The 26,939-nt window shown below is 48.7% G+C and overlaps 10 protein-coding genes across 10 annotated transcripts; 5 read left to right on the top strand and 5 right to left on the bottom strand.

Moving 5' to 3' along the window:
• Window positions 1-4,588: 4,588 nt before the first annotated feature.
• On the top strand, window positions 4,589-5,544 carry BDW43DRAFT_268128 (uncharacterized protein). Its single transcript, XM_032041080.1, has 2 exons — window positions 4,589-5,081; window positions 5,197-5,544. The coding sequence occupies exons 1-2, from the start codon at window positions 4,822-4,824 to the stop codon at window positions 5,282-5,284; spliced, it is 348 nt and encodes a 115-aa protein (XP_031903147.1). The 5' UTR covers window positions 4,589-4,821; the 3' UTR covers window positions 5,285-5,544.
• Window positions 5,545-6,806, bottom strand: BDW43DRAFT_268122 (carbon-nitrogen hydrolase family protein). Its single transcript, XM_032041079.1, has 5 exons — window positions 6,721-6,806; window positions 6,559-6,651; window positions 6,225-6,508; window positions 6,083-6,161; window positions 5,545-6,012 (listed from the first exon to the last, which is right to left on the bottom strand). Exons 1-5 carry the CDS (start codon window positions 6,730-6,732, stop codon window positions 5,656-5,658), a joined length of 825 nt encoding a protein of 274 aa, XP_031903146.1. The 5' UTR covers window positions 6,733-6,806; the 3' UTR covers window positions 5,545-5,655.
• Window positions 6,807-6,944: 138 nt separating this feature from the next.
• On the top strand, window positions 6,945-10,282 carry BDW43DRAFT_252319 (exosome catalytic subunit DIS3). Its single transcript, XM_032039831.1, has 2 exons — window positions 6,945-7,224; window positions 7,282-10,282. Exons 1-2 carry the CDS (start codon window positions 7,029-7,031, stop codon window positions 10,182-10,184), a joined length of 3,099 nt encoding a protein of 1,032 aa, XP_031903145.1. The 5' UTR covers window positions 6,945-7,028; the 3' UTR covers window positions 10,185-10,282.
• Window position 10,283: 1 nt separating this feature from the next.
• Window positions 10,284-12,101, bottom strand: BDW43DRAFT_252324 (MCT family MFS transporter). Its single transcript, XM_032039832.1, has 2 exons — window positions 11,753-12,101; window positions 10,284-11,694 (listed from the first exon to the last, which is right to left on the bottom strand). The coding sequence occupies exons 1-2, from the start codon at window positions 12,005-12,007 to the stop codon at window positions 10,381-10,383; spliced, it is 1,569 nt and encodes a 522-aa protein (XP_031903144.1). The 5' UTR covers window positions 12,008-12,101; the 3' UTR covers window positions 10,284-10,380.
• A 614-nt stretch (window positions 12,102-12,715) lies between these two features.
• BDW43DRAFT_252309 (LIM domain protein) lies at window positions 12,716-15,941 on the top strand. Its single transcript, XM_032039829.1, has 3 exons — window positions 12,716-13,160; window positions 13,287-15,241; window positions 15,306-15,941. The coding sequence occupies exons 1-3, from the start codon at window positions 13,067-13,069 to the stop codon at window positions 15,624-15,626; spliced, it is 2,370 nt and encodes a 789-aa protein (XP_031903143.1). The 5' UTR covers window positions 12,716-13,066; the 3' UTR covers window positions 15,627-15,941.
• A 1-nt stretch (window position 15,942) lies between these two features.
• Window positions 15,943-17,270, bottom strand: trm8 (tRNA (guanine46-N7)-methyltransferase). The gene is made up of 3 exons (XM_032039830.1): window positions 17,034-17,270; window positions 16,779-16,966; window positions 15,943-16,675 (listed from the first exon to the last, which is right to left on the bottom strand). Exons 1-3 carry the CDS (start codon window positions 17,192-17,194, stop codon window positions 16,038-16,040), a joined length of 987 nt encoding a protein of 328 aa, XP_031903142.1. The 5' UTR covers window positions 17,195-17,270; the 3' UTR covers window positions 15,943-16,037.
• A 1,198-nt stretch (window positions 17,271-18,468) lies between these two features.
• On the bottom strand, window positions 18,469-20,118 carry BDW43DRAFT_252282 (mitochondrial carrier domain-containing protein). The gene is made up of 4 exons (XM_032039828.1): window positions 19,604-20,118; window positions 19,121-19,540; window positions 18,707-19,059; window positions 18,469-18,651 (listed from the first exon to the last, which is right to left on the bottom strand). The coding sequence occupies exons 1-4, from the start codon at window positions 19,717-19,719 to the stop codon at window positions 18,620-18,622; spliced, it is 921 nt and encodes a 306-aa protein (XP_031903141.1). The 5' UTR covers window positions 19,720-20,118; the 3' UTR covers window positions 18,469-18,619.
• A 555-nt stretch (window positions 20,119-20,673) lies between these two features.
• BDW43DRAFT_252258 (ESCRT-II subunit protein VPS25) lies at window positions 20,674-21,682 on the top strand. Its single transcript, XM_032039827.1, has 4 exons — window positions 20,674-20,715; window positions 20,780-21,196; window positions 21,246-21,321; window positions 21,383-21,682. Exons 2-4 carry the CDS (start codon window positions 20,819-20,821, stop codon window positions 21,493-21,495), a joined length of 567 nt encoding a protein of 188 aa, XP_031903140.1. The 5' UTR covers window positions 20,674-20,715; window positions 20,780-20,818; the 3' UTR covers window positions 21,496-21,682.
• On the bottom strand, window positions 21,195-24,521 carry BDW43DRAFT_268092 (BRCT domain-containing protein). Its single transcript, XM_032041078.1, has 5 exons — window positions 24,367-24,521; window positions 23,864-24,300; window positions 22,419-23,799; window positions 21,383-22,355; window positions 21,195-21,321 (listed from the first exon to the last, which is right to left on the bottom strand). The coding sequence occupies exons 1-4, from the start codon at window positions 24,457-24,459 to the stop codon at window positions 21,708-21,710; spliced, it is 2,559 nt and encodes an 852-aa protein (XP_031903139.1). The 5' UTR covers window positions 24,460-24,521; the 3' UTR covers window positions 21,195-21,321; window positions 21,383-21,707.
• Window positions 24,522-25,002: 481 nt separating this feature from the next.
• Window positions 25,003-26,936, top strand: BDW43DRAFT_252233 (putative toxin biosynthesis protein). Its single transcript, XM_032039826.1, has 4 exons — window positions 25,003-25,387; window positions 25,460-25,598; window positions 25,682-25,790; window positions 25,850-26,936. The coding sequence occupies exons 1-4, from the start codon at window positions 25,181-25,183 to the stop codon at window positions 26,721-26,723; spliced, it is 1,329 nt and encodes a 442-aa protein (XP_031903138.1). The 5' UTR covers window positions 25,003-25,180; the 3' UTR covers window positions 26,724-26,936.
• The last annotated feature ends 3 nt before the right edge of the window (window positions 26,937-26,939 follow it).

Below are 26,939 nucleotides of genomic sequence, written 5' to 3'. Positions count from 1 at the left end.
GTGGCAGTTGGTAGTGATCGCCAACAAGGATGAATGTCCTTGCCATACGAATTGGACCTAAGCATACCGGCAAGGTGATCTGGGAGGCTTCATCAACAATGCAATAATCAAATATGCGCTGACTGAAAACGCTGTGGCCGATTCCGAGACAGGTTGTTGCGACAACCTGCGAGTCCTCGTATGATGTTTTCAGTTCTTCAATTGTGCTCTTGGGAACCGCCGCGAGGTCGGCAAACAGTTGAACCTCAGGATGCACTTTTGCTGCAGCCCCGACCCGTAAGATCCGGATATTGTCATCTCGAATCTTCAAAAGTATATTGTCAACTGCTGTGTGGGTATATGAGGTTAGAAGCACACTTTTCCCTTGTGCTACTAGGGCACGAATGATGTGGGCTATAGTAGTCGTTTTCCCTGTACCCGGCATTCCCAATACCAAGGCATAGTCATGAGCACTCATTACTTTATCAATAGCTCGTTTCTGATCAACGTTCAAGCTTGCCGTGTCGGTGTCTGACATTTTGTATGTGGACAATGTGGGCTTGAACGTGGGAGCAAATCCTTCGACAATCAGTCTCCTAAGATTCTTGGCTTGGAATAGGTCTCTTTCCATCATAGCAACCAGGTTTGCTCGAACAATAGCCAAGCCGTTACTGAACTCGTCTTTATCCAGTCTGTAAATGATCTCTTCTTCTGATTCATCTAATGAGTTCGATGAAGTAGCATCGGTACCAGGGATTTCCATTATGCCCTTGAAAGATTGATTTGTCTTGGCATCGAAGCCTTTGGTCTTGGTTCTGGCGTTATGTAGTCGTCGATCTACGGCGACAGAAACCCGTTTGGGACTGACTTGCACGACATAGCCATTTGCAAGGGCAAAGTGGCCCTTTTCATCAGAGATCACAATCGGCTCCCCAACTGTGAGTTGGGACTCGGTAAAAGAGAAAGAGGTTGTTGGTTGTCTTTTGACAAAGGTATAACGATAGCGATTTATCTTTACCCCATCAGTGTCTTCAAAGGCTGATCCTGGTTCGATGACAATATTGCCGAAGCATCGGCCCAGCGCCTCGCGTTCGCTGCTCAGAAGCGTCCAAAGCTCCCGCTTAAACCTCATCATACTTTGCTCCTCCTTTGTAAGCAGATCATCCCATTTCCGAAAGAAATCACGATCCTTGAGCGTCAAGTGGTCCATGGCCTTTACGAACTCGTCGCCGAGTCCACTCGATTTGCCATCGCCATCATCAACCAATTTGTGATAGATAAAACAAGGTGTCTTCGAGAAGCATCTATTGCACAATGCTTGCTTTTTAATCATGGGTGGCAATTGCGCCCTCCGGCACATATAACCAGCTACTCGATTCCGCGCTTGAATCATCTGGAGGAGCTCATGACGGATGCCGCGAACTCGGAAGATTTTCGACGTCTCAAGGTAGTAGAGAAGACCGAATGTAACATCCACATCTGGTAAAACATGCCAGGTCAGCATGAGCACAAAGAGCCCGTAGCAAGGTCCAAGCTCACCGTAGCGATCAGAAAGCAACAGGGTGTAAAGAGCTGTTTGAGCTCTATGGGCATAGTTTGTGTCTCTGTTACCTGTCTTAAGCTCAAGAGGCACGACCAAATTCTTATCGATCTCGCCATCATGACAGGAAACTTGTACAGTAGCGTCGATGTTACCCTTTAGCCCATACATTGGAGACCAAATGTGCTCTTCAACTTCAAGTAGCTTGTTGATACTCAAGTGGAGCTTAGAACTATTTCGATCTTCAACAAGAGATTGCGCCTATTGTGAATGTTAATGAGTGGCCGTTGCAGATTGTTGTAGGTTCGGCTCACACTTGGCTTTGCCTGGAGGAAAATGTCCGCCCAAGTTCTCAGAGCTGGAATTTTGCCCATCACATATTCTACAGCTTCCGGAATGCTCATGCGAATCAGGTACAGTTCCTCAATATGCTTGACAACAACAGTTTCAACTAAGGACCTCAGTGAAGCGATTTCCCATTGATTGGCTTTCATTGCTTCTTGGAAGACCTCATGGAAGATATTCCCAAATACTTGGGGTTTACCTATGTCCCCAGTGTTTTTGATACGATCCTGAAGGACTGCTCGCCGTTGGCAACCAATCGAATCCGCGACAACTGTTGCGGAAATCAGGTAGTCCGGGTGAAGAATGATCATGTTGTAAGAATCATTGACAATGCAACGGCCGGTTGTATTTAAGTCGCCTATTAAGTGAATGTATGAATCCTCGGAGCATGGGCTATCAAACCAAGATTCCCGTAGAATAACGAAACCCTTCTGGCTGGTTCTTTCATCTTGTACACACAACACCTGTTTACTTTGTTAGCTTTTACCTGCCAGCCTTATAAAAATATGCGACGGCAGACCTTCTCTGGTTGGAGGCGTCCTTTTTCAGTGGTATAGGTAGACTCGGTAATAGCAACAATCATGTAGCGCTTGATGGCCTGTCGACCAAAGTTCTATTTATAATTTACTTAGCAAATACCTAGTAAATATACCCACTAAGAATGACAAACATAGTTGGACCCATCTGCGCCTGTCTGCGTCATAGTCTGTTCGATGGCCTCCATGTCAAACTCATCATCGTCAAATTCGTCACTAGAGGATTCTCCCTGCGGCCTGCTCACTTGGGCTGGCTTCATTGTTGCCATCGATGGACTAGCAGCGCCACTTCCTGAGCCAGATAGGTTGAAGGCCAGAATATTCTGTGAAACGGGCCTCACTACCTTCGTGCTTGGAGCCGCGTCGCATTCAGCAAGGATATCATCAATATTATCCGAAAACTCATCAAATTCGTCGTCATCAAACTCAGCAGCATCGAGGGTATAACTGCTTTTGTTGTTAGCTGCTGCTTCTAGTTTTGAAGTCGCCGCATCAATATATGGCTTTTGCTTTTCCTGAAATGGGTTGTGAGTATCAGTTGGAAAGAGTGCGATATTTCTTCTAGCATCAACTGCTCCTGGTTCTCTGTCATGCTCAACGAATGGGTCCATAGAGGCTTCTGCAAGTTCAAGAAAATCTTCATCAAAGTCATCATCACCAAACTCAGACGAAGAGTTCTGCTTTTGACCCTGGGACTCCGGGCTTATCTCATCGGCTTTATTTCCTTGGTTTGCTTCCAACGACGCATGACGGTAAGGCCTGTCTTGTATGGGAGATGCTGACCGACGTTGTTGGACGCCTCTTCGTCTAGGCACAGGCGATGAATCAGATGCGGGGACTCGAGGCTTCGGCGACTTAGGAGCATTCCGGAGGCTTTTTTCAATTTTTTCCATGAGGAAATTGATCTTGGATGAATTGATACCACCAGAATCAACGACGTTACTTTTCGTCCGAGAAAAGATACTGCGGCCTGCATCAGTTTTCTTGCCCTCAACTTTTCTCCGTTTCGCTTCAGAACTGGGCCATTCGGCATTGCAGCTATTCGATCGTCTTAAGCCAGAGGAATCGCGACCTGTCCTAGCCGGCGCTGGAGTTTGTGGAGAGGAGGATAGGAGGTATGTGAAGCGAGGTTGTGGCAGAGTTCCATTGTTGTTAGCTGTGATTTTGCCCACATAGTTGTTCCATAGCTCCGTTGCGAGATCGGTTTGCGGAGTCTTTAGAAGCCCTTGGAGCGACGACTGCATGTCATAGGACCCTTTGTGTGCGCCTTTTGAATTCTCCGCTAAGGGCGAGCTGGTCGGGGTCGAGATATGCCGGCGTTTCCTGTCTTGCGTTGCTGGTGTCTGAGACATCGTGTCCGGATTTGAGCTCACAGGAACATGCTGCCAAGTGACATAGTCTTCAGGAGTAAACACTTGCCCTGGGGCCTGGCTAATGGCATCTTCAGCATTGCTAATAAGGTCCGCTAATGGAATCCTATTGCCGGGAGTCTGAGGGCATTCCTTGGCTGCCTTCGAATCCGATATATCACCTGAAGGTTCTACTCTGCTTAGCTCAGGTTGTTCTGTCCTAGCCACACCATTCAACCATGAATATTGATTTTCCTTATTCGTATGCGCTGATTGGAGGGGCGATTTAGTTGGCGATTTCTTAGACTTCTCAATACTTGTCTCATCTCTGATATACTGAAAAGCATTTAACTTCGAGCGGGAATCTGAGGAGATAGGGTACGAATTGGAGTTCTTATTAGTGGAATTCATCGCTGAAGCTGCTCGTCTTCTGTACGAGAGCAACAGGGCATCTCGACTAGTCTTAAGTGGATATAGTTAGTAATGACAAGCGCGTCTGGTCTGCGGAGGAGATATACCAATTAGTAGACGTGATGGGTAACGAGTAGAGAAACAACTATCGTTATTTTCCGGTTCTTGAGAAAGTGTTCAGGAAAGTGACATGCATCAATCAAAGTCAGGCTAGATTTGTGCCTTGATGCATCGAATCTCCAGTCAGATGCAATAAGGGAAACGCTAGAACGCGTCGCGCATCAGGACTACTGCCTTAGGCATAACGTATGCCTTGGATTGCAGGCATTATATCGGTATGCGAACTGACCCGATCGAGACTAGCGCAATGACTCTATCGGCCTTTTGCGGCTTCTGAACATCAACCGCTGTTCAAACCGTCACCCCTCCAACTTAACGCCCCCTGCGCCTTCAACGATAGCGGTCGGATCAGGAATTGATCAATTGGACCGATTATTATCATCGCTGGTCGAAGGAATCATTGGATTTAACGTCCTCACTCGACTGTCCCTGCCTTCTCAGATCTGACAGGGGCCTCAAACCGCCAACGCCTATCTTTTATCATCGATTGCCTCAAGGACCAAGGAATTTTCTATATTCTCGACTTCTCTCTATAGCCACAATGTCTGCTCGTCCTTTGTCGCTTTGCCTCCGCGCCCGCTGCCTGCCCCGCAGATCCCAGAACATCCAGGGTTTCTCAACTCGTACCAACCTCCGTGCCGCTGATCATGGTGATCACTACGACCCTCCAACCGGGTGGCTTTTCGGTGTCAAGCCAGGCCAGAAGTATGTGAAGGAAGGCTGGGAGAACATCTGGTACTACGGTTTCATTGGCAGCTTGCTGGTTGCCGGTGTCGCATATGTCTACAAGCCTGACACTTCGTACGTCAACCCCTTGCGCTCCAGCTTGTTCTCAGCAAGCTCCCCTTAACCAGCAGATGTTATTATGCTATCTATCTAGAACAAATGATTGTTTGCAGAACTGACGTTTGGAAAGGATACAAACATGGGCTCTTGAAGAGGCACGACGGAGGCTGGAAGCCGAGGGTATCTTGGAGGATCCCGAAAAAGCTCAGAGGAAGTAAAAGGACTTTTGTCCGGTTATTTCCTTGTACATTGTACATAGAGCGGTCGGACATGGAAAACAATTTCGGATGAGATGTTGTACCTGTGCCACCAGACACGATTTGCAGGCCCGGTCTAAACAGGTCTTTTTATTTTCTCCACCTTATTCCTTTTTATTCTTACATTCTGCTGTACTCTGTCAACGTATATTCCGGGATGCTTTCACCGATTGCTTTAGAGAGTTCAGAAACCAGGGAATGCAACATCCAAGTGCAAAAAGTGTTCTATCTATCGACTAGTTCCATCCTTTGACTTGATTCACCGGTAAGCTAGACACAGAGGATATTTACCCTGCCCTTGCCGTCTAGCCACTACTCCAACCCCTAGGCGGTTATATTTCTGGATATATGTCCGTCCTTCTAAGTAGTGGTATCTCTCTCCTGACCTTCGCTAGAAGGTTCAAATCTATATCCGCAATGGCGATTTGCGGCTCTGTGTATTCGTCACCAAGTTGGGCTACAACCTCTCCCCAGGGGTTCACAATCATGGAATAACCGTAGCTTCTTCTCTTCTCATTGTGGGGGCCCGCTTGTGCTGCTGCTATCACATATGACTGGGTTTCAATAGCTCTAGCTCGTAATAGGGTTTCCCAATGGGCCTTTCCTGTGGGGATTGTGAATGCCGAAGGATAGACGATAAGCTGAGCATTTTGTCGTTTCAACGCCAGACTGATCTCAGGAAAACGGAGCTATGGGAGGAAGACATATGAGAGGCTGCTTTTTATAATGGCGCTTAATCCAGACACTTTGACCACCTACATCGAAACATATGGCTAAGCCAACGCGTCCAACCGGAGTATCAAATGGAGTTACAATTTCCATTCCTTTCTCGACACTCCTGGATATCAAAGTGGATTAACTCTCTTATAAACCTCGGTGCGTACGTTCGGGGATAACTTACGCGCTTTCTTTAAGTACTGGGCCGCCTTTAATGTCTACATCAAATAAATGGACTTTTTGATAGCGTTGCGTTATAATCCCCTTATCATTGATCCAGACAAGTGTATTTTTGACTCTGCCATCCGGGGCGGGTTCATGAATGCCGACATTTATGTGCAAACTCGACTGCTGGGCCTCTTTCTGTAGACCTAATACAAATTCGCTATCATGCACTGAGCGCACAAGTGAGACGGACTCTGCTGGTGAAGACGCAATATAGTCTGATGCTTCAGGAAGAAATAATGCCTGGTCATATATTAGTTGGAAATCCTCCAAACGCTGGAATTTTAGTTTACTTTAGCCCCGGCCGCGACTGCTTTGCGCACCAGTATTTGACACTGGGCCAAATTCGCAGTCATGCTCGCGGTCGAGCATAGTTGCCCCACGGCCTAGAAGTTAGTAAAGAACTATTCGCTCGAGTGCCTCTTCTTTCACTTGTTGCCCTAAGGGGTGCTTACTGCAATGACCATTGCTGCTTATTTGAAACTTATATTTTGTATCTCAACGAAATCAAATCAAATAGAGGGCGACCTATCTATGGAGGTTTAAGGTGTAGTGAGTGCTAGTGAGGCACGATATCGGGCTGATAAATACAATCAGTGACCTATCGGGAGACTTTCCCGTTTTGGGACGACATCTCAACTACCGCTTCAGCACGCGGAACCAAATCTGAACAAACGTCACGGACTACACCAGCATCTTGGAAACCAGCTTGTGATAGGAAAAATACCTGGCTCATCAGAAGTCAGGTCACATAGTTGGTAATATGAAGAGCTTACGAAGAGATTTCTCCTCCGACCCGCAGACCGCAAATGTCACCAGCAAAATCTTCGTTAGGTCGACAAAAAGTGGAAAGGTACAAAAGATCGTTCGTGAGCTCTACCTAAGGCAGGACATTCCTTGCTCGTCGAAGTTATGCTTGATATGTCCTACGGTTGCTCCAACGGATGCAAATGGAAATAGTAAGGGAGATTGACTCTTCGTGATCTTACTGCGTTTCAGTGGCTAATGCGACATAGTTGCGCCTTTCGTTCTTTCAGAGCACCCCGCCGGCACAACGGCTTTTCCTCGCGGCCATTATCTCGTCCCCGATACAAACGCGCTGCTGAATGGCATGGATTTATTTGAGCATACCGGGGCATTCTACGATGTGGTCATCCTTCAAACCGTTCTGGAGGAACTCAAGAACCAGTCTCTACCCCTCTACAATCGCTTGCTTGCCTTGATTAAGACCGATGAGAAACGTTTTTATCTTTTCTTCAACGAGTTCCGGATGGAGACACATGTCCGCAGAGGGCCGAATGAATCAATCAACGATAGGAATGATCGTGCCGTCCGTGCTGTAGCAAAATGGTATACAGAACATTTGCGAGCCACCGCGAAAAAGGGAAAGAAGGAGAAGGAATTACCTGCTATCGTCGTTATCACGGATGACAAAGATAGCTTGCGCAAGGCGAAGGACGAGGGTGTGATAGCTCTTTCATTAAGCGATTACGTTTCAGGCTTGGAGGATTCCAACAGATTGCTCGACATGATCAATGAGTCAAGGGAGCAAAGAGAGACTAAAGGTGCACGTGGAGAGCTTTTCTACCCAGAGTACTATACCATGTCCAAAATTATGACAGAATTGAGAGCCGGTACCTTACACCAAGGTGTATTCAATGTGTCGCCTTACAACTATCTGGAAGGCTCCGTCAACGTCGCAGCGTTCGATAAGCCTCTTCTAATCCTGGGCCGTGGTAACAGCAACAGAGCCATCTCTGGAGATGTTGTTGTGATAGAAGTGCTTCCCAAGGATCAGTGGAAATCTCCCTCAACTAAGATTGTCGAGGAAGAAGCGGTAACCAAGAATGACAACCCTGATGCTGAGGATGTTGAAGCTGTGGTCACAGAAAGGGAGCGCAAAGCATTGCAGGAGGAGGTCAGGCAAGCGCATGGAAAGAGCACGGAAGGAAGGCCTCAACCGACAGCTAAAGTTGTGGGCGTGATTAAACGAAACTGGCGGCAGTATGTCGGGCACGTTGACTCAGGATCGGCAGGCACTCAAACCAGCGCTGGTCGACGACAGCAAAATGTTTTCGTTTTACCTATGGACAAGCGGGTACCTAAGATTAGGGTCCGCACCAGGCAAGCCTCCGAATTGCTGGGTCAACGAATCCTCGTCACAATTGATGCATGGGATCGTGATTCTCGGTATCCCACAGGACACTTCATCCGGTCTTTGGGAGAGCTTGAGACAAAGGGAGCTGAGACAGAAGCCCTGCTACTTGAATATGATGTACAATATAAGCCCTTCCCGAAAACCGTTCTCGATTGCCTTCCCGCAGAGGGACATGACTGGAAAGTCCCAGCTAGCAAGGAAGACATCGGCTGGAAAGGCCGCAGAGACCTCAGGGATCTTCTCATCTGTAGTATTGACCCCCCAGGCTGTCAGGATATTGATGATGCTCTACACGCACGACCTTTGCCCAATGGCAACTTCGAAGTGGGCGTCCATATCGCGGATGTATCGCATTTCGTTAAGCCAAACAATGCGATGGACCTCGAGGCGAGTGTCCGTGGAACAACAGTATATTTGGTCGACAAGCGTATTGATATGCTTCCGCACTTGCTTGGTACCGATCTCTGCTCTCTCAAGCCTTATGTGGAGCGCTATGCTTTCTCTGTTTTGTGGGAGATGACCCCTAATGCAGAGGTTGTTTCCACTGACTTCACAAAGTCGGTCATTCGTTCTCGTGAGGCCTTCAGTTACGAGCAGGCTCAGATGCGCATTGACGATCCATCGAAGAAGGATGAACTGACAGAGAGCATGCGCACTTTGCTTCGATTCTCTAAGATTCTCCGCCAAAAGCGTATGGATGCAGGTGCTCTGAACCTCGCCTCGCCAGAAGTCCGTATCGAAACTGATAATGACGAGGTTGGAGATCCACTTACGGATGTCAAGACAAAGGCTATGCTCTCGACCAACAGTCTTGTGGAAGAGTTCATGCTTCACGCTAATATCACGGTCGCAGCAAAAATCTACAGCACATTCTCTCAAACCGCTATGCTACGACGACATGCTACCCCTCCGCCGCAGAACTTTGAAGAACTCATCAACCAGCTTTCCAAGAAGCGGGATATGAGACTTGATGTTTCTAGCTCCCGCGCTCTCGCCGACTCGCTAGACCAATGCGTTGACGCTAAGAACCCCTTTTTTAACACCCTTGTCCGCATTCTCGCTACTCGTTGTATGACATCTGCAGAATATTTCTGTGCAGGTGCACATGCTGAGTCGGAATTCCGCCATTATGGTTTAGCCTCTCCCATCTATACCCATTTTACCTCACCTATTAGACGATATGCAGACTTGTTGGTCCACCGACAACTTGCATCTGCCATTGGATACGAAGGTGAAGACGGTCGTGCTGTCGTAGAGGGTGTCATGACACGCAACCGCCTGGAGGACATCTGCCGCAACATCAACCACCGTCACCGCAATGCCCAACACGCTGGCCGAGCTAGCATCGAGTATTACGTTGGCCAGGCACTGAAAGCGCGCGGTGAGAAGTTATCCGCCGACGGAGTGGACGGCGGCATCGAAGAAGATGGCTACGTCATGCGCGTTTTTGAGAACGGCGTGGTGGTGTTTGTTCCGCGATTCGGCATCGAGGGTGTCGTCCGTCTGGAGGACTTTGTGCTCAAGGGTGATGCCTCCCTGCGCTCTGTCGAGGAACGACGAGAGCTAGTGGTACGTCGAGAGAGCGAATTTGACAATGAGGAGTACACTCTTCAGGTCTCAGATAAAGGCCACACTGATCGAAGTATGAGTGTTGGACTTTTCCAGAGAGTCAAGGTCAACGTCAGCTCTGTGAAGGAAGAAAGTGGCCGGGGTGCTGGAAAGAGAAGGGTGAGGGTATTGATATTGGGAGCTCAAGATTAAGAACAAGTAAAAAGAGAAGAAAAAGCACGTCTAATGATGGTATTTTGGTGTTGGTCATAAGATGAGATTATCTGGAGTCTAGTGATTATCAATAGGTCATGTATTACTGTCTGATCCATGTATATCTTCTTGCATTTACATTCATTAGACTGGGATAATCTCTATCCAATTGTTTTTGCCCCGGATTTCTATGCTGTCACACTCTTTTCGGTGTAGCCATCCCACGCAGTAGTGCAATTGGCGACCAGAGCTTAAACTCAGGTACAGGATTAGGTGTTGCAGATGCCACTGCTGGCTGGCCATAGTTCTCATCTTCGATCCCATGGGAACACTCCACCTTAATACCGGCGTTATTGCTGACGGCAACGGTAGCGGACGACTTTAGTAGCGTTTCCCGTTCAATGTCTCTCACTTTCCAACCTCTCACCACCCACAAACATAATGCCGCACCAATGTACATAAACCCCGTGAAGATCTGAACCCTCAAGTAAACCGAATCCTTGGACTCATTGTCCCTCAAGACCAGCGCAATAGCCTCAGAAACAGTCGTAGGAGCCACCAGAACAATCCATGTAATACTAAGACCACTAGGCAGGTCCCTCAACCCCAAAATCTCAGCAAGCACAGGCGTAACAGTCGCCCAGTACGTACCAGCCACGGTCCCAACCAGAACCGCAAAAAAGGACACAACACCCATGCTACGCGCAAATATCCAAATAACTAGACAAAACAGCCCACAGCAGAAGGAAAGAAAAGTCGCAATATTGATGCGACCGAGTTTATCACTGAACATGCCGACGAAGGGTCGCCCTAGGCCCTGGCCGAGATTCAACAAAGCACTCACAATACTACCCTGGTGGGACGACAGGCCGACGGAGAGAGCAAAGTTGGCTACACTGAACAGGATGGCGACGTAGCCTAGCATGCTCAGCACGCCCCAGCCGAGGAAGAGGAGGAACTCGGGGCGCTTGAATAGGGGAAGGTGGAAGGCTTTGTGGCGGCTGCCGACATTTTTGTTGCGGTCTTTTATAAGGTTTGCGCAGACGAGGTTGACCACGCAGGCGATTATGCCGAGGATGCGGAACGCCCAACTGAGTCCTAGACGGGGGATCATGGCGCCTACTGCCAGGGAATAGATTAGGCCGCCTAGACCGGACCCGGCGGCGTTGATGCCCATCGCCAGACTTCTTCGGCGCTGAAACCATTGGGGGGTTATGCCCACGCTTCCAACGAAGAGGAAACCCATTCCCCAGCCGAAACAGACGCCTTGGCTTAGGAAGATGTGCCATCTTTTGGTGGCGAAGGAAGATCCAATTAATGAGAGGGTCTCGAAGAAGACGCCCATGTTTAGGACGAGTCGGATCCCATAGACATGAATGAGGTGAGTGGCTAAAGGAGCAACCAAGAGGGCGCAGGAGATACTCAGGCCGCCGGTGAAGGCGTAGGAGAGTGCAGAGGTATTTGGGAATACATCATGCGAGAGGTAATAAGAGAGAAAGACTCCATAGCTCTAAGCTTCGGTTAGTGTACTCCGCGGTTTTATGAATAACTAACTCTAGAAGACTAACACTGTTGATTCCCCATGTATGTGCATTGATCCAGAAGACGCAAGCAACACAAACCCATCCATAGCCACCGTCTGGGGGAACATCACGTTGATATTTGTCTTCTAGGACTTCCGGGGCTGCAGTTTGCTGCTGCTCTAGCTGAGATGAAGAGTCTTGACCTAGGTGCTGACTGTCTTTATACAGAGGGTCCTGCGAGGCCAACTCATGGTCATAATCGCGCGAGCGGATTATATCAATAGGAGTGTTATCAGCCATTCGCAAGGCGTAAGCCAATGAAAAGGGTATTTATGATTTGTTCTCTCGTTTCGCTGGTTACACCGTACATGGGAGGGCATTACTAGCCTCAACAAGAGTGTCCACTCGAAGAGATAGGAACAATACGAGGTGGAAGTGGGAATAGTCTAAGGAAATTAAAGGGGGGGTGTTAAGCTGATAAAGGCCGAAGCTGATGTGTCATGGATTCAACGACTAACACTTATGATAATCTGTCAGTCTCATCCTTCAGACAAGGAATCCTTGGGCCACGGTAATGGGCCCGGCAGTCCCAAAGACCATCATTGGGCTGATTGAATTAAATGAGATCGGATATAGTGCCGAGTAGCCGGTGGAGCAAAGCTTGGAAGTTGGAGACGGAGGGAAATCTGGAGAAAGTTGGGGTATAGATTTAACCAAAGAAATGGTCTGTCTAGCTCCAACGCTGAAAGATTTATATAAAGTTGAGTAGAGATAATGATGTATCACAAGGATTTTAATTATATAGTGAACCACCTGGATTGCTGTATATGTTCAATCTCATACTTGACAGCACATAATGCCCGACCTGTAGACACTCAGGGCTTAGGGTTGAGGAAAGAGTAACTTACTGAATCTCTGATGACTAAGCATCCCCCCGCGTTGCCTTTGCGACCATGTGAACCGATGTTTGGATAGTTTGCATCAGGGTTTGTTATTGTTGTTTCTCTTCTTTGCTCCCCCTTCAGTCACTGATTGCCCTGGATTCATAGCCATGTCGGACTAACCCTTCAGGAGAAGCATTCAATTCAGTTTAATTCAATTAACTTCAATTTCCAGACTAACAGATTTAAGCATACCTCTTTTGCAATGAGACTCAATCTAATCATCCCAGCGGGGCTGAAGAGATCTTGCTAGCCCAACCTACCCACCCCAGCCACCTTCTGGAACATTATTGGCTCACTGATCAATTATATGAGAACTGACTTCATAGCTCTGCGTCCTCGAACAACGCATCACTCACTCATTCGGATGTCTCCCAAAATCTCATTCCCCTAAAGACATTCTTCTAGGCCAAACACCATGCATAGACCGTATCTGCACCATAACAAGACCAAAGATGGCCAACGCCAGGTCTCTCCTCCCGGCCCATCTTATATGTCCGATAACCAGATCGGTAAGTCTACATGATTAGCTGCGTAATGACATTCTTCAGTCTGCAAGGTTTTGACGGTGTGATCAATGTTGCCTTGGAACTTATCTATTGGATACTAACATGTGACTATCGTTTTCTCTGGTGCAGCAAGTTATCTTAAGGACCTTCGGACAAATCGACCAACACGTCCAGGCGGTTCGCGGCCGCTCCCTGCGAAGCCATCTGAGTCAATTCCTAATCCCCGTGAAGACCTACCTCCACGGGCGGCATCAGCAATGTCTTCCTACTCGTCGAGGATGCCGTCAACCACTTCAGCGGCCGATAAGGAACGGCCCCGCGCCACCAGTTCCTTATCTAACCATCGCCCTACTTCCTCTCGAGGATCCGTAGGGAGATCGACTGGAAGACCGCTGGTGCAAGAGCCCACAATGGTGCCCGTTCGAAAGAACGTCTCGCCAACACGAGCTTTCTCTCGCCCTAGCCCCCCGTCTCCGAATACAGCGTATCGTGAAAATCATCAACGTCGATTTGAAAGGGAGGAGGCCCGGTCCTTGCGAGATGCACTGCAGGAGATGGATATCCAAGATGACATTCGCATTCACCATGCTGCCCAGGATGAGGCCACGGAACTAGTTTGGATGCACCAAAATCCTGGGCTGGCCTTTAAAAATCCATATGCGCCATATCGCAACCCTGATATAGAGAAGTCCAGTCCAAGAACGGAGAGAAGCAGCACTTTACATACTCGCAACCTAGCTTCCAGAAGCCCCCAGCGGGATAGTTACCGTCCAATGTCAGACCACTTTCCAGATTCACCCAGCAGACATTCTGAGCAACAGCAACCTACCTTGGACGAGCAAAATTCTAGCCCTAGAAAGAATGACACACTACGAAAGAGCCTCAAGGTTGACTTTTCGTTACCCCAAGATGGAAGCCCGTCAAAGAGAACAAGCAGCGGCTACGGCTTGGGCCTCGCGTATGGCAGCAATGATTCGTCTAAGGGTGTCTTCCGAAACCCCAATGACTGCATATATGAAGAGCCTGGGGAGCCTCAGCGAACGGATAAAGATAATCGTCCTGATTTTTCGAGATCTGATTCATCAGCCCTAAAAGTTAAACCGCGTAACTCCCTGCCTCGAGGCTCGCGGCCACTCTCTGGCCGATTCAGCAGCCTTCCGTTCGTTGATAAGCTGTCTCGTTTTGAGTTGCACAAACATCCTCCAACTCAGTCAAGAAAGCCCGAGTACAAGATAAACGACCCTCTTCCCCAGCCAATTGCGGACAATGAACAAGCCGTCCCAACAAAAGATGGACTTGAAATCCGAAGTGACGATATTCGAGCAGCCACAAGTAAAAAACTCAAAGATCGGAGTACAAAGTTGCCCATGCCATCTGCTGTAAGTGATCGCGTTGGTCGACCCATTGTGAGCTTTGATCCCTCCTGGAAGCCCACCGAGGCCCAATCTCTGGGGAAAGGAAGCAATGATGGAACGCGTGAATCAGTTTCACCAACACCTCCACCAGCAGCCGCAGCTCCTGAAATTCAAGTGTCTGAATCTCCTTCTATCCCCGTGATCAACCTACCAGATGACAAGCCGCCTACTATCTCTGAGATGAGAGCGTCCACGCAAGACGATAAGGATAGCACCTCTCTCTCAACCTCGCCTAACCGCAGCCGGCGCCCAAATCCATTTCAGAGGAAATCCCCGTCCTCAGTTAAGCAAAACCGTTGGCTATCAACCTACAGTCGCGCTGGTGTTCCCACGGCGAAGTGCGAGTCCTGCACTCTTCCAATCTCTGGAAAGATTGTCACGGCTGCCGGGTCACGATTCCATCCCGAATGTTTCAGCTGCCACCACTGCCAGACACCGCTCGAATGCGTTGCCTTCTATCAAGAGCCGGAAGCTAAACGCCAAGAACGATTGGCAACCGTTTCAAATGATGAAGAGGCCCACTTGCTGAGGTTCTATTGCCATCTGGATTTCCATGAAATGTTCAGCCCCAGATGCAAGAGCTGCAAAACCCCAATAGAAGGCGAAGTAGTTGTAGCGTGTGGCGCTGAATGGCATGTCGGGCACTTCTTCTGTGCCGAATGTGGTGATGTACGCCCAATCTATGAGCCCTAAGCACAAAGTGTAAGAACCTAACTAACATCTGTTTACCCAGCCCTTTGATCACGAAACTCCGTTTGTAGAAAAGGACGGGTTTGCATGGTGCCTTCAGTGCCATTCCCGGCGCACTGCTCCCCGATGCTCCGGCTGTAAAAAACCAGTGCTAGACGATGTTGTCATCTCGGCAGTTGGTGGTCAGTGGCATGATGAGTGTTTTTCCTGTCACGAATGCGGCGCTGGATTTGGACCGGATGGTCGATACTTTGTCCGAGAAGGCGAGCCCAAAAGAACAGCAAAAGGCCGTATCATTGGTGGGCCGGTCCAGTTGCCTATCTGCGAACGATGCGAGGGCATACGACTAAAGGCATCGCCTTGAATTCGATAGGAGTCAATTGCACAAAAAACTCCAAGACGCAGAACTACTTAGTGGTTACGATATGCATGCTTAACGAATTGTTATCGACGTTTAAGGTAACTGTTGGAAGTAGAGTTCCACATCTGTTTTCTTTTTTGGATATATCATTGCATTCTTATCAGGTTTATCAACGGCGCATTAACTACTGCATATGTAGCAAGCGGGAATATGTATCGTCTTTAGGTCGTGTCTTCCAGTTGGTCTTATGCCAAATTATTGTTTTCTAGATGCCACCGAACTATCTTATGTCTTGTATGGCCGGGGTCGCTTCTAATTGATTTTCGGGCCAATAGGATCTTGCAACTGAAACTAATATACATACATCATGGCTTCAAAAGATCTATGTTCGTGGCTAGAGATAACATAGTAACATCAAGCAGTCCATTCAGGATCAGCCTTGCGCCGGAAAACAGCCACATACTTGTTTCCCTTGTTCCTAGTAACCTTTTTCCCTTCCTCCGTCGCCTCCCTCATAACCTCCACACAGGGATCATTAGCCAATTCCTCCTCAGACACCCGCTCAAACAGATCCTTCACTCCCCCCTCAACCCCCTGCCGCTCCCCCTCCTCCCGGAAATGCCTCAGCACCCAATGATGATACTCCTCCACATCCGTAATCGTATACAAAAGCCCACCAGGCCTCAATGCATAGGCATATTCGGCATTCAAATTCTCCGAAATAATCCGAGCCTTGTGCTTCTTCGCCTTAAAGTGCGGATCCGGAAAGCAAATAAAGATCTTCGATAATTGGTGTCTGCGGAAGAAATTCGGGAAGAACTTCATCGTGTTGCTGCGCAAAGCGCTGATATTCTGGTATCCGCCCGCGACAAGGCCAGATGGGTCGGGGGTTGGGGCTGATCCAGAGGCTGCCTCTGCCTCTGCATCGGCCGTTGGTTCGGTGGGGGTAGAGGGAGCCGCGGATTCGGGGGTTTGGAGTTTCTTTTGTTGGATGCGGAGGGCTTGGACGCGGTTGCGGACATATTCCATTACTTGGGTGCGGATTTCCATGCCTTTTTTAGAAGGAAAAAAATTTGTCAATTGTAGTCCCATGCATTTACCATATTCTATCTAGTTGGCGAAGATAGAATGGAGGACTGCACGGGGAAAACGTACCAAGCATCAGGGTTTCCGGTAGCAATGGCGCGAGGCCGACGAGTAAACCGCCAAACCCGCATCCGATGTCCACGACTTCGACATCTTTCAGGAGTTTCCGGGCGCCCGCTAGATTCATCTGTTTCGGGTCGGGGTTGACGTATGCTGGGTAATGCGATGACCAGTCCATGTGGGCTGGGCTGAGGGGGCTAGTTCGCTCAGTTAGCAAGTTATGGACCCTAGGGAACTGTGGTAGCGAGTGGTAGAGCTACGTACTAGTCCAACTGATGGTCTGAGAAGGGATTCGCGTGCGCACGCTGCCGGTAGAATTTCTTCTGGGGCAGTTTGACATTGCCGGGTGTTTCTTTGCGGGCGGCTGCGGCTGCCCTTTTGATGTATTGTTCGCGCTTTTGGCGCTTGGGTGGTGGTGCGGACATTGTGAGTGGGATGGTATGGGTGAGTGTAAGTGGTGGTAGAGGGTTGTAGGGAGACGATTGATGAAGCGTTGTGGAGGTGGAGGTGCTGTTTGATTGCGATGCGATCTGTAAAGTGCGGAATTTTATCTCGAGCTGGAGTTAAGGTTCCGGAGATAAGTCAACCTTATCATCTACATTCCTATACTAGGAATTTCACATAACTGAGGTTTTTTTCTTAGATATTCTCAAACAATTCAGTTGTCTAATTAGATTAATTAACCTTAAAGAGGAGGTTTCCGTCAAAGTATTTTCTGTAAGGTAGCCTAGAAATCTTCTAGACCTTGTTATAGAGCACTCTAGGGTACGCTTTACAGTATGGCTACAGACCCAACTATTCTTGGCTGCTTTTAACCAAGGGCATTCTACACCTATATATATGGGCGTATTAGGACCTTTCCTCCAAGGTCATGCTTAGTATGCGTTAGTCTCTTTGGATGGTAGGCAACTGCCTGAGCTTCGGCCGTCCATTTTTCGGCATGGATTTTTAAGTTGAGTTTGCTATCGAGTCAGATTCCGAGCTATCTTAAAGGAGTTTCTCCGCCGCCCGTGGTGCATGACGGATTTATTTTGGCAGTGCCTAGGGGGAAGTAAGTGTCTTATGTCTTGCCGGGGTTGAAGCATGCTCTGCTCGCTGTGTCTCAGACAACGAGCTCTCTGACGTGTTTCAATACCTTGCGCGTGGTCTCTTCGAGGGTCCAGAGGGTGTCCGCGTTATTGGCGTAGCCGAATTATCCTACAGGGTTCCCTGAGCGGTAGATCTGTGTAAAGTAAGAACGGGATCAGCGAGGCCGGCGCTCTTTGGAACCCTGGCGGAACGATCACTTATGAATGATTCCACAAAACGAGCGAAGCTTTCAGGCCATGCTTGCTCGCGTAAGCATAGTACTAGCCTGCTACGCATGACCGTGCCAAGTGCCCCTTTGATACCTAGAGTGACTAGTATATCAACTTGCTTGTTGCCCAAGGTCGATCTTCCTTGCTGTGCACGGATCTATATTCGTCAATGTCTCTGCATTACAAACGAACGAGCCATCGAACAGACACTTGCGCGGGTTAGAAGTATAAGACACGGAGAATGCAGATAGTAACGAAGCAGAAATAATCCCGAAAGCAGCGCGTTCAATCGTAGGGGAGAGCATATTGCGCAGGCTAGAATTCACAATCTATTATAGTCACCAAAACTGTATGATAGCGGCCGCCAGAGTTTTTAGCTGTTTATGCCGGCCCGATGCGATTATGTACTAAAGTGGAATATGGTTTGCAGGGCACCGCTTCTTGGCAAAAGAGGGTAATTGCAGTGAACAAAGGGGACCGTCTCCAACTTAACTTTGAGTAGGTGCGTAGATCTAGTTACGACCATCTCTGTATCAAGCACTTTCCTTTTGTTTACTTGGCGATCTCAACACCATTGGTGGCACCTAAGGGTACAGAGTCAGCCTTAGTCAGGGGAGCCAAGAAAGTAAGCAGACATACCAAGAGCCTTCTTGATATCACCGTAGATGGCGAATTGACCGGCAGTAAGACCACCGATCATGAACAGACGCGTAGGAAGACCAGCGAAGGAACCGCGAATACCCAGCTCTCCAGCAATCTTGATCAGACGGGAGAAGGTGCTCTCACCAGGTAGACCTTTTGTCTTGTTAATCTTGGACAGCATTGTATCAGCGGGTTGAGAGACGATAGCAGCAGCGAAACCAGCAATAAGACCAGACCCCAGGTTGACACCGGTCTGGGCACCACTCGACAACTTGGACTTATCAAGGCGAGCGAAAGTAGCTTCGGCGACCTTTTCGTAAACAACAAACTTAGTTACCGTGTAGGGAACCCTGCATGTTCATATCAGTTTTGCTTTTTGTTTTATTGAGCTTGGTATCAAGATCAACGCACTGCTTCAAGAGGATAGGACCGAAACCACGGTAGAAAGCACCAATGCCCTCGTTCTTGAGAATCTTGCCGAAACCACCAATCAGACCGTTGGCAAAGCCAGCCTCAGAGACAAGACGAATACGGGTAGCCTCAAGAGGGCAGAGAGCAATCGAGGCAAAGAACTCAGCGGAGGCTGCGGAGACAGAGTAAACGGCAGTACGGTTCTGGCGGGCCCTTTCAAGACCGAGGATGTTGATCGATTGCTGCTTGAAAAACTCATAGCCGCCGAATTTAAAGGCTCCCTGCATAAAGTAACCAGCAAAGGTTGGGCCGGCGCCAGTTAAGAGAGCACTGGCGCCCTCATTTTGGATGACTTGACGGAAACCGCCAATCATACCGCGGTTGTAGGTGGTAGGGTCGAGTTGAATCCTGGTTTTGACGCTATGGGGCTGTCAGTAAATCGTGAGTGCTAGATAATGAAACTGAAGCAGATGGACAACATACACATCGACTGGAGTGAAAGTGCCGTGAGTAACGGAACAGCACACGGCACCAGCAAAAGCGAAGCGGGAGTAGAGGTCAAGGCCCTCAGGCTTCTTCTCCTGAGTCAAGGCAGCCATTGCGACGGGAAATGGAAAGGAAATAGAGTGAAGTTGGGAGGCGAGATGTGTTGGTAAGCTTAGAAAATAGAGTAGAAAATTGAGAGCAAGGACTTGACAGTCTGTCTACTACTTACGGATGGGGGCGGGATCATTCACTAGACCTTTTCGGCCTGTTGGCCCCCACGGTCTCAATTCGAAGTAAGCAGCTGGCCCGAACGGCGTGGAGACTGCTTTGGCGATCCGATTGAATCATCTGCTCTCGAGACTTCTGGGAGTAGAATCACCCTGGAAAGTGGTGTCCTCTTAGGAAAGAGATACCTTCTTCGAGACTTACAATATGCTCGACGAAGAGTCCAATTTATCGGGGTCTATAAGTTGACAAGGTATACAGTCTTATATCCCCACATTGAAAGCTGCGATGTTTTTAATATGGACGCCGCACTTGCAGTCATCTGACTGTTTGATATCGGAACGTCGTGGGGCCTGAGGACCTTAAGGCTGAGAATGAGATAAATCTCTACCCCGTACAAAATTTAATTCCATTCCTATCTCACGTTGGACGGATGGTATGATTCTAGTTTTATTTTTTAAACTAAAGATATACTATCTATATAGTATTATATTTTCTATATAAATATGAAAATAGATATAGTAACTCCTTAATTCCCGCGCCAGGCCCACTCCTTGGAGTGATTTTATATACTAGCAAGGTGTATAAATAACACTATCGCGGTGGGCCGCAGCCACATTAAAAGTCTTGGTGCGCACCTCTCGAAATGACTTCATCTACTTTCATCACTATTTATTTGGTACTTGGAATTCTTAATCAACTACCACTCGTTCCAAATTCAAAGATTGGCCCTTCACCGTACCTAATAATAAATATCTAAATCATTCTATACCTCTATAAATCCCTACCATGGTACCATTGTCATCCAACTCCACTACTAACTAGCAAAGAGCGGAATTACTCCAACACCAACAACTCCCCCACCTTATCAACCCCTCCTCTCTGTAGGTCAACATCCAAACCCAGTTTACAAATATACAAAATTCATACTAACCCAGAATCCCCCAGTCCTAAATAAACAAACAACCAAACAAATACTGAAAAAAAATGTCCACATCCAACACTCCTCCCTTCCAATTCCCACCAACCTACTCCTTCCCCCCATTCTTCACCCCCCAACCAAACAGCACAACGCGACTCTCTCAACTCCAAAAATGGTCCTCATTAATCCAATCCTGGTGTCGCCACCACCGAACCTACCGTCTATCCCTAATCGAAGCCGTTGAGTCACCGCTTTTCCATAACGCCGCGCTGCGGAAAGGGATCCCGCTGTCCGAGGCGCGGAATATCCTGGACTGGATGGCGGAGAGCGAAGAGAAGGGGGGAGGGGGTAGGAGGGCTGAGTGGATGGATGGGGCGAATAAAACGGTTGCGTGGATTTGGTGGAGGAGACCTGAGGAGTGGGCGGGGATACTCGCGGATTGGGTATGTTCCCCTCATTCAATTGGGGGAGTTGTATGCTGATGGTTGGTAGATTGAAAATACGGGGCAGAAGAATGTGGTGTTGACGGTTTATGAGTTGGTGGAAGGGGAGGCGACGATGTCTCAAGGTATGTCGTGTTCAGGAGGGCGTTGGCTGATTTTGGATGGAGGTTTGCTGACGCTCTGTAGAATGGCATGGGATGGATGTAGACGTTATGATGAAGTCGCTGAATGTCCTTGTGAAACGAGGCAAGGCCCAGGTTTTTGGAAACGAGGGCCAGGAAGGTGTGAAGTTCTTCTGACGAAAGCATTTATCTAACGCAGGAGTTGAGTCCATGGCTATTCATTAAATCGCTCGGAGGCGACAAGTAACTTCTACATGATAAGATCCAGAATATACACAGATGAATCATCTCGCAGGTCAAGAACCCCGAGAGGCCCAGAAATATGCCTGGCCAAAGCAGATGCAAAATCGGGCTACTACAACCTCCCTAGCGCGCACCTAGACACTGGCTTACTCCTCCATCTTATCCGCCATGTCTTCACTGAGCTCGTACCCATCTGCTGCCCGCAGCTCTTGCGACATGGCGATGTCAAGAAGCCAATCCACGCGCACAATTCGCGGCGTTTTGCCAAGGCCCTCAACCATCTGGCGGAATCGCGGCCATAGTCTTTGATGGTCGGGTGCTACACTGCTGAGAAGGTACAATTCTTTCCGGCCCCGGTTATCATCCTCGGCGCTGTCGTCTTCGCTTTCTTCACGCTGTGTCTGATACGAGACGCGTCCGCGGAAGAGCGAACAATTTCCTCCATTGGTGTCGACAATGGATTTGAAGGCCTCGAAGCCCCCTCGGATAGTCTCGACACAGTAAATCTGATATCCTTGCAGAAGCTTGTTCTTATTTTTCTCAGCGTTTTTGGTGGACACTTCTAAAGAGAACCCGAATCGCTTCTCTGCAGTTTCGTCCTCCAGCAGGAACTCGGCGGGATCTAAGAGCTCGTTCTTTTTAAGGCACGATGTTATGTAATCGATGTTGATAATCATCGGGCTATAAGCGAGTGCATTGACGAATTTAGGGGTTCGAAGTATAGACGGGGCAGCGAGGTGAGAGCACTTTCGGGCGTCTTGGACAACCTGGATTCCAAGTTCTCGAAGTTGTCGCTATCTTCTATTAGCTTCTGCTACGGGTAAACGAGCTCGTAACATGAGATCGGGCTTACAAACCTTGTCTGCATCTTCTTTCTTCAAGTTCCCTACCCACTTCTGATACCCCGTAATCAATAGATGCATTGTCACTGTAGGCTTTGCTTTTTTCTGTCTCTTAGCCTCTGTTGCTTCATCTTCATCACTTTCAGCCTGGGGTTCAATTGATCTTCGCTTCTTGCCATTCAACGTAATTCGGTCCTCATCTGTCTTTCTACGGCCCCCGTAAATCACTCCACCAACACGCTTCCTTTCCTTTTCGTACAACGCAATATCCGGCGCAATCTCATGAAGACGGGCAGTTGCAGCTTCTTTGGACTTCCGGCTGCTTGTGGACGACGGGGTATCGTTTTCTTTGCCTTCCGAAGTAAGTCGGGTACGTGCAGGCGTTTGTAGCTTCCTGTGTTCTGAGAGCTTCCGCGACTTGCCTGCTGGAGTTACATTCCCAGCCTCAGAGACGTCCCCGTCTTCTTCTAGCTCTTTCGCTGGTGGTGGTTGCACGGAAACTGCTACCTTACCGACTGCAGCGTTCTGATCCTTTTTCTGCATAGCGCGACGTGGACTTGTGGGAGCGTGGGATTTGTGTTCCGACGGGTAAAAAAGGCTTTCGAGAACAGGCTTGTCCAGCCGTGTTTGACCGACCACTTCACCTAGATTGGTCCTCCGAGGAAAGTGCGTATACCTGGGGTCGGAGACAGGTTGTAGCTTCCATTTTGCGTAACTCTCCTCGAGCCACAAATGATTGACCACATGCAGTCCCCATTCTCTTGCTGCGGAGCATTTTTCACTGTTTCCATGGGCGGTCACTAGATGTGTGTTGTCTTGTTTCAAGGTCTTGGTGCATTCTGCGCCTGATGCCGCTACCAAATTCTCCAAGTAGGCCCTAGCTTCTCCGACGTAATTGGACAGACTGATTTTGAATCCCTCAAATCCTGGGATCGGGGTGCGTGACACAGGGTAATGCAGTAATCGTCGAAGGGGAGAAGTCCATGTGTTGTATGTTATCAAATGGTAAAGCCAAGATAAGTTTCCAACCTCTTTATTCAGTCTCGACGCCATGCGGTACGCAAAGCCTTCTCTGTAACGGCATACTAGAATGTCTGCTCTGGAGACGTCAGATATGACAGTGCCTCCTCCTTCTTCGATAATCTGCGTGATCGAGTCTAGCAAATGCGAGCCAATTCCAAGATCTGTGGAGAGCATGACCTGCTTTCCTTCAAACACATCCAGCTTTGGTCGAGGTGTCGGTAGTGAAGTTGGCTCAGCTGTAGAAGCTCCAGCGATGTCTCGATTATCTGTAGAGCGGATCGGAGCGTCAGGACCTGCACGAAGTATTTCCGGGTTTGGCAGCGTATATGGGCGCTCATCGATTCGTCGTCCAAGCTTTAGACAGTCATCAAACCTGACGCAATAACCGGTCAACCAAATATTCCCATGTTACGCCACCATACAAACACAAGACTTACCAATGCGGAAGTACTATCTTCGCATTCAACTTTTTGGTAAGTGTAACTTGAGACTTATCGGAATCCGTGGTTAGGTCGACTAAGTGAGAGACCAGATGGGTTATCCTAGGACTGTAGAGTCCGCCTTTCGCCAGTACACCGCCGATAATCGCATCCTTATCGCCTTCTGGGATATCACCGCAAGTAACCACAACATCGTTCAAGAACAATCGGGGATCGGGGCTATACTGTCGCGGATTTGCTAGTTTTCTTTTGTTCATACAGGCATGCAGCCATGTTGGTTTGACAACAGGGATCAAAGCGTCATTGGCAGCATCGAACGTCGGGAAGTCGATGGTGGATGATATAAGATGGGTAAATTCATGTAATGGTGGAAATGCGGCTGGTGGTTCATAGATGACGGATTCACCACCCTGCTCCTCGAGAGTTGTCGCAAGCTAGTGGGTAAATGTGTAAGAGCCTAATGTGTTTCAAGTGTCAAGAAAAGATAAGTCAGTGCCTACCTGTTGCGCCGTATCGGGACTGAGGTCCTTGGAGCATATTATACAGATCTTGCACTGATCGAAGAGCTGAAGCCCCCCCTGGCGGTCCACCATGGCGGGAATAAATGATTTTTTTTCCCTTCCTCTTTTAATATGAGGGAATATGACGGTCAAAAGAGGGGGTGGTTACGACAAAGCTGACTGACAGCGGGAGAACTGTGGCAGCGATTGACACATGATGCGATGCGATGCGACGCGCCGACGCGCCGGCACGACACCTGATCACGTGCGGGAAAGGAGTTTACTTTCTTTGGTTATAAGTCACGCATGCATCATCAACACCTCGCTAGCTACTCCCTCCTTTGTCTTCCTTGACCATGGCCAGTCCAGTATAGCTGTGGCCATGCTATGTGATAGATATTGACGGTCGTGGTGATACTATCTAAGCCATAATGACATGCTCAACGTTTTCCGAACCACGTGGATGACTGGATTTCACGTATATCTTGGAAGTGAGGCCTAAAAATATTATTGGTAGATTTTCCGGACTTTCAGGGATTTTGACAGCTGATACCCAGGAAAATTTAGGCTTTGTCGGTGTATAATAATGCAAAATTGGAAGAAAAGGAATGCCCGGCAACGCTTTTCGGACCAGTGATCTGACCACAGCGATGTTCCTCGGCTCAGCGACCCAGTTCACGGCAAAGTGTCTTGCACGTAGCTCCGTTACCCCAGACCTAACCCGAGCTCCTCCACATTTAAAGCCCCAGTCGGGCCCATGATGGCCGATTCTGTCCTAGATCAAGACATCTGAAAATAAATTTATACCTATGCGATGCCTTCCCCCGCATATTCCAGCCCCTTTCGCATCGTTGACCATGTGGTCCAGTGTCAGCATATTCGGGAATATCCCGCGGCGATGTCCAACGAACAGGAAGATGAATTACATTTAGCCGTGAAGCAGTATATTCCTCTAGATAACCTAAATCCCCGCCCGGGCGATGTCACTATTCTTGCAGCGCATGCCAATGGTTTCCCTAAGGTATGGTGTTCAATCAACAAGGCGTTTGGGGCTCATTTGGTAACGAAACCGTAAGCTAATCCTTTTTATCAGGAACTCTATGAACCACTCTGGGAAGAACTACATGCCCGGTCTAAGGACAATGGCTTTCGTATCCGAAGTATTTGGATAACAGACGTCGCGCATCAAGGGCAAAGCCATGTAATCAACGAGAGTCTCTTAGGAAATGACCGTACGTAACCTGGTCGCCCCTACTCGATGCTACGGTCAAGACGGGCTGCAAGTATTTTGAAGACTGACACATGACGCCAATAGCTAGCTGGTTTGATCATCCGAGAGACCTACTTCACCTCGTCAACGTAAAGCGCAAGGAAATGCCTCGTCCGATCGTCGGAATAGGTCATAGCATGGGCGGCGCACACCTGTGAGTCTTCTGCAACCCAGAGCCCCGCGTTGGTCACTGACGAACGTCGACCACCACAGTGCGAAACTATGCCTGATGCATCCTCGGCTCATCCATACGCTTGTTCTACTAGATCCTGTAATCCAACGCCAAACGACACAATTAGATCCCTTATCGAGCGACAATGGAAAAATGGTCATAACCAAAACCACCCAACTATCCACTTATCGACGTGACCTTTGGCCTTCCCGCAAGGCTGCTGCGGATAGTTTTAAACGAAGTCCGTTCTACCAAGCCTGGGACCCCCGCGTTCTCGACCTCTGGATTCAATACGGCCTGCGGGAGCTTCCCACAGCTGTCCATCAACTTCCCAACGAAGCATCCAAGGAAGGCGAACAACCTGTCACCCTAACAACACCCCTTCACCAGGAAGTGTTCACCTTCTCACGTCCCAACTACGATGGGCCCCCGGGCAAAGATGTACCGCTAAATCGAGTGACTCATCCCGACCTCGACCCCAACCATGAGGGATCCTTTCCATTCTACCGCCCTGAGCCATCGCGTATATTCGGAGAAATCCCACACCTCCGACCTAGCGTTCTGTACATATTCGGCGGCAAATCCGACATGTGTCATCCCGCGATGATGGCTGATAAGCTGGCCAACACCGGTGTAGGGGTGGGTGGTAGCGGCGGGGTAGCTGCTGGTAGAGTGCGCGACGTCTATCTTGAGGAATTCGGACATCTTCTTGCTCAGGAAGCACCCACTCAATGCGGCGAAGCGGCCAGCAAATGGTTGGGTCAGGAACTGCAGCGGTGGCGAGAGGAAGACCAGGCTTTCCGCGAGCAGTGGAGTCGAAAATCGAAACTCGAGAAAATCACGATTGATTCGCGCTGGAAGGAGCACGTCCCAGCCCCAGTGAGGGCTAAGGGTCCTTCCAAGCCAAAACTATGATAGAACAACCGCAGATTCGACATATCGCTTATAGAAGTTACTGTGAGATATAATACGATCTTCATTTACCTCATGCTGTCCTCTATGGTAAGGTCTTGGTCAGGCTAAAACTAATGTCTATAACGAATAATCAAAGAACATCGATCCTAGGATAACAGCTCGGCCACCGCGCCTTCTGGCCACGGCGCTCGCTCAAAACGTAGCTGGAATATAAAT

Source organism: Aspergillus alliaceus (assembly GCF_009176365.1).
Source record: "Aspergillus alliaceus strain CBS 536.65 unplaced genomic scaffold BDW43scaffold_9, whole genome shotgun sequence".
Classification (NCBI taxonomy): domain Eukaryota; kingdom Fungi; phylum Ascomycota; class Eurotiomycetes; order Eurotiales; family Aspergillaceae; genus Aspergillus; species Aspergillus alliaceus.
Note: the sequence above shows the minus strand (reverse complement) of the source record. Positions and strands in the feature narration are given on the sequence as shown.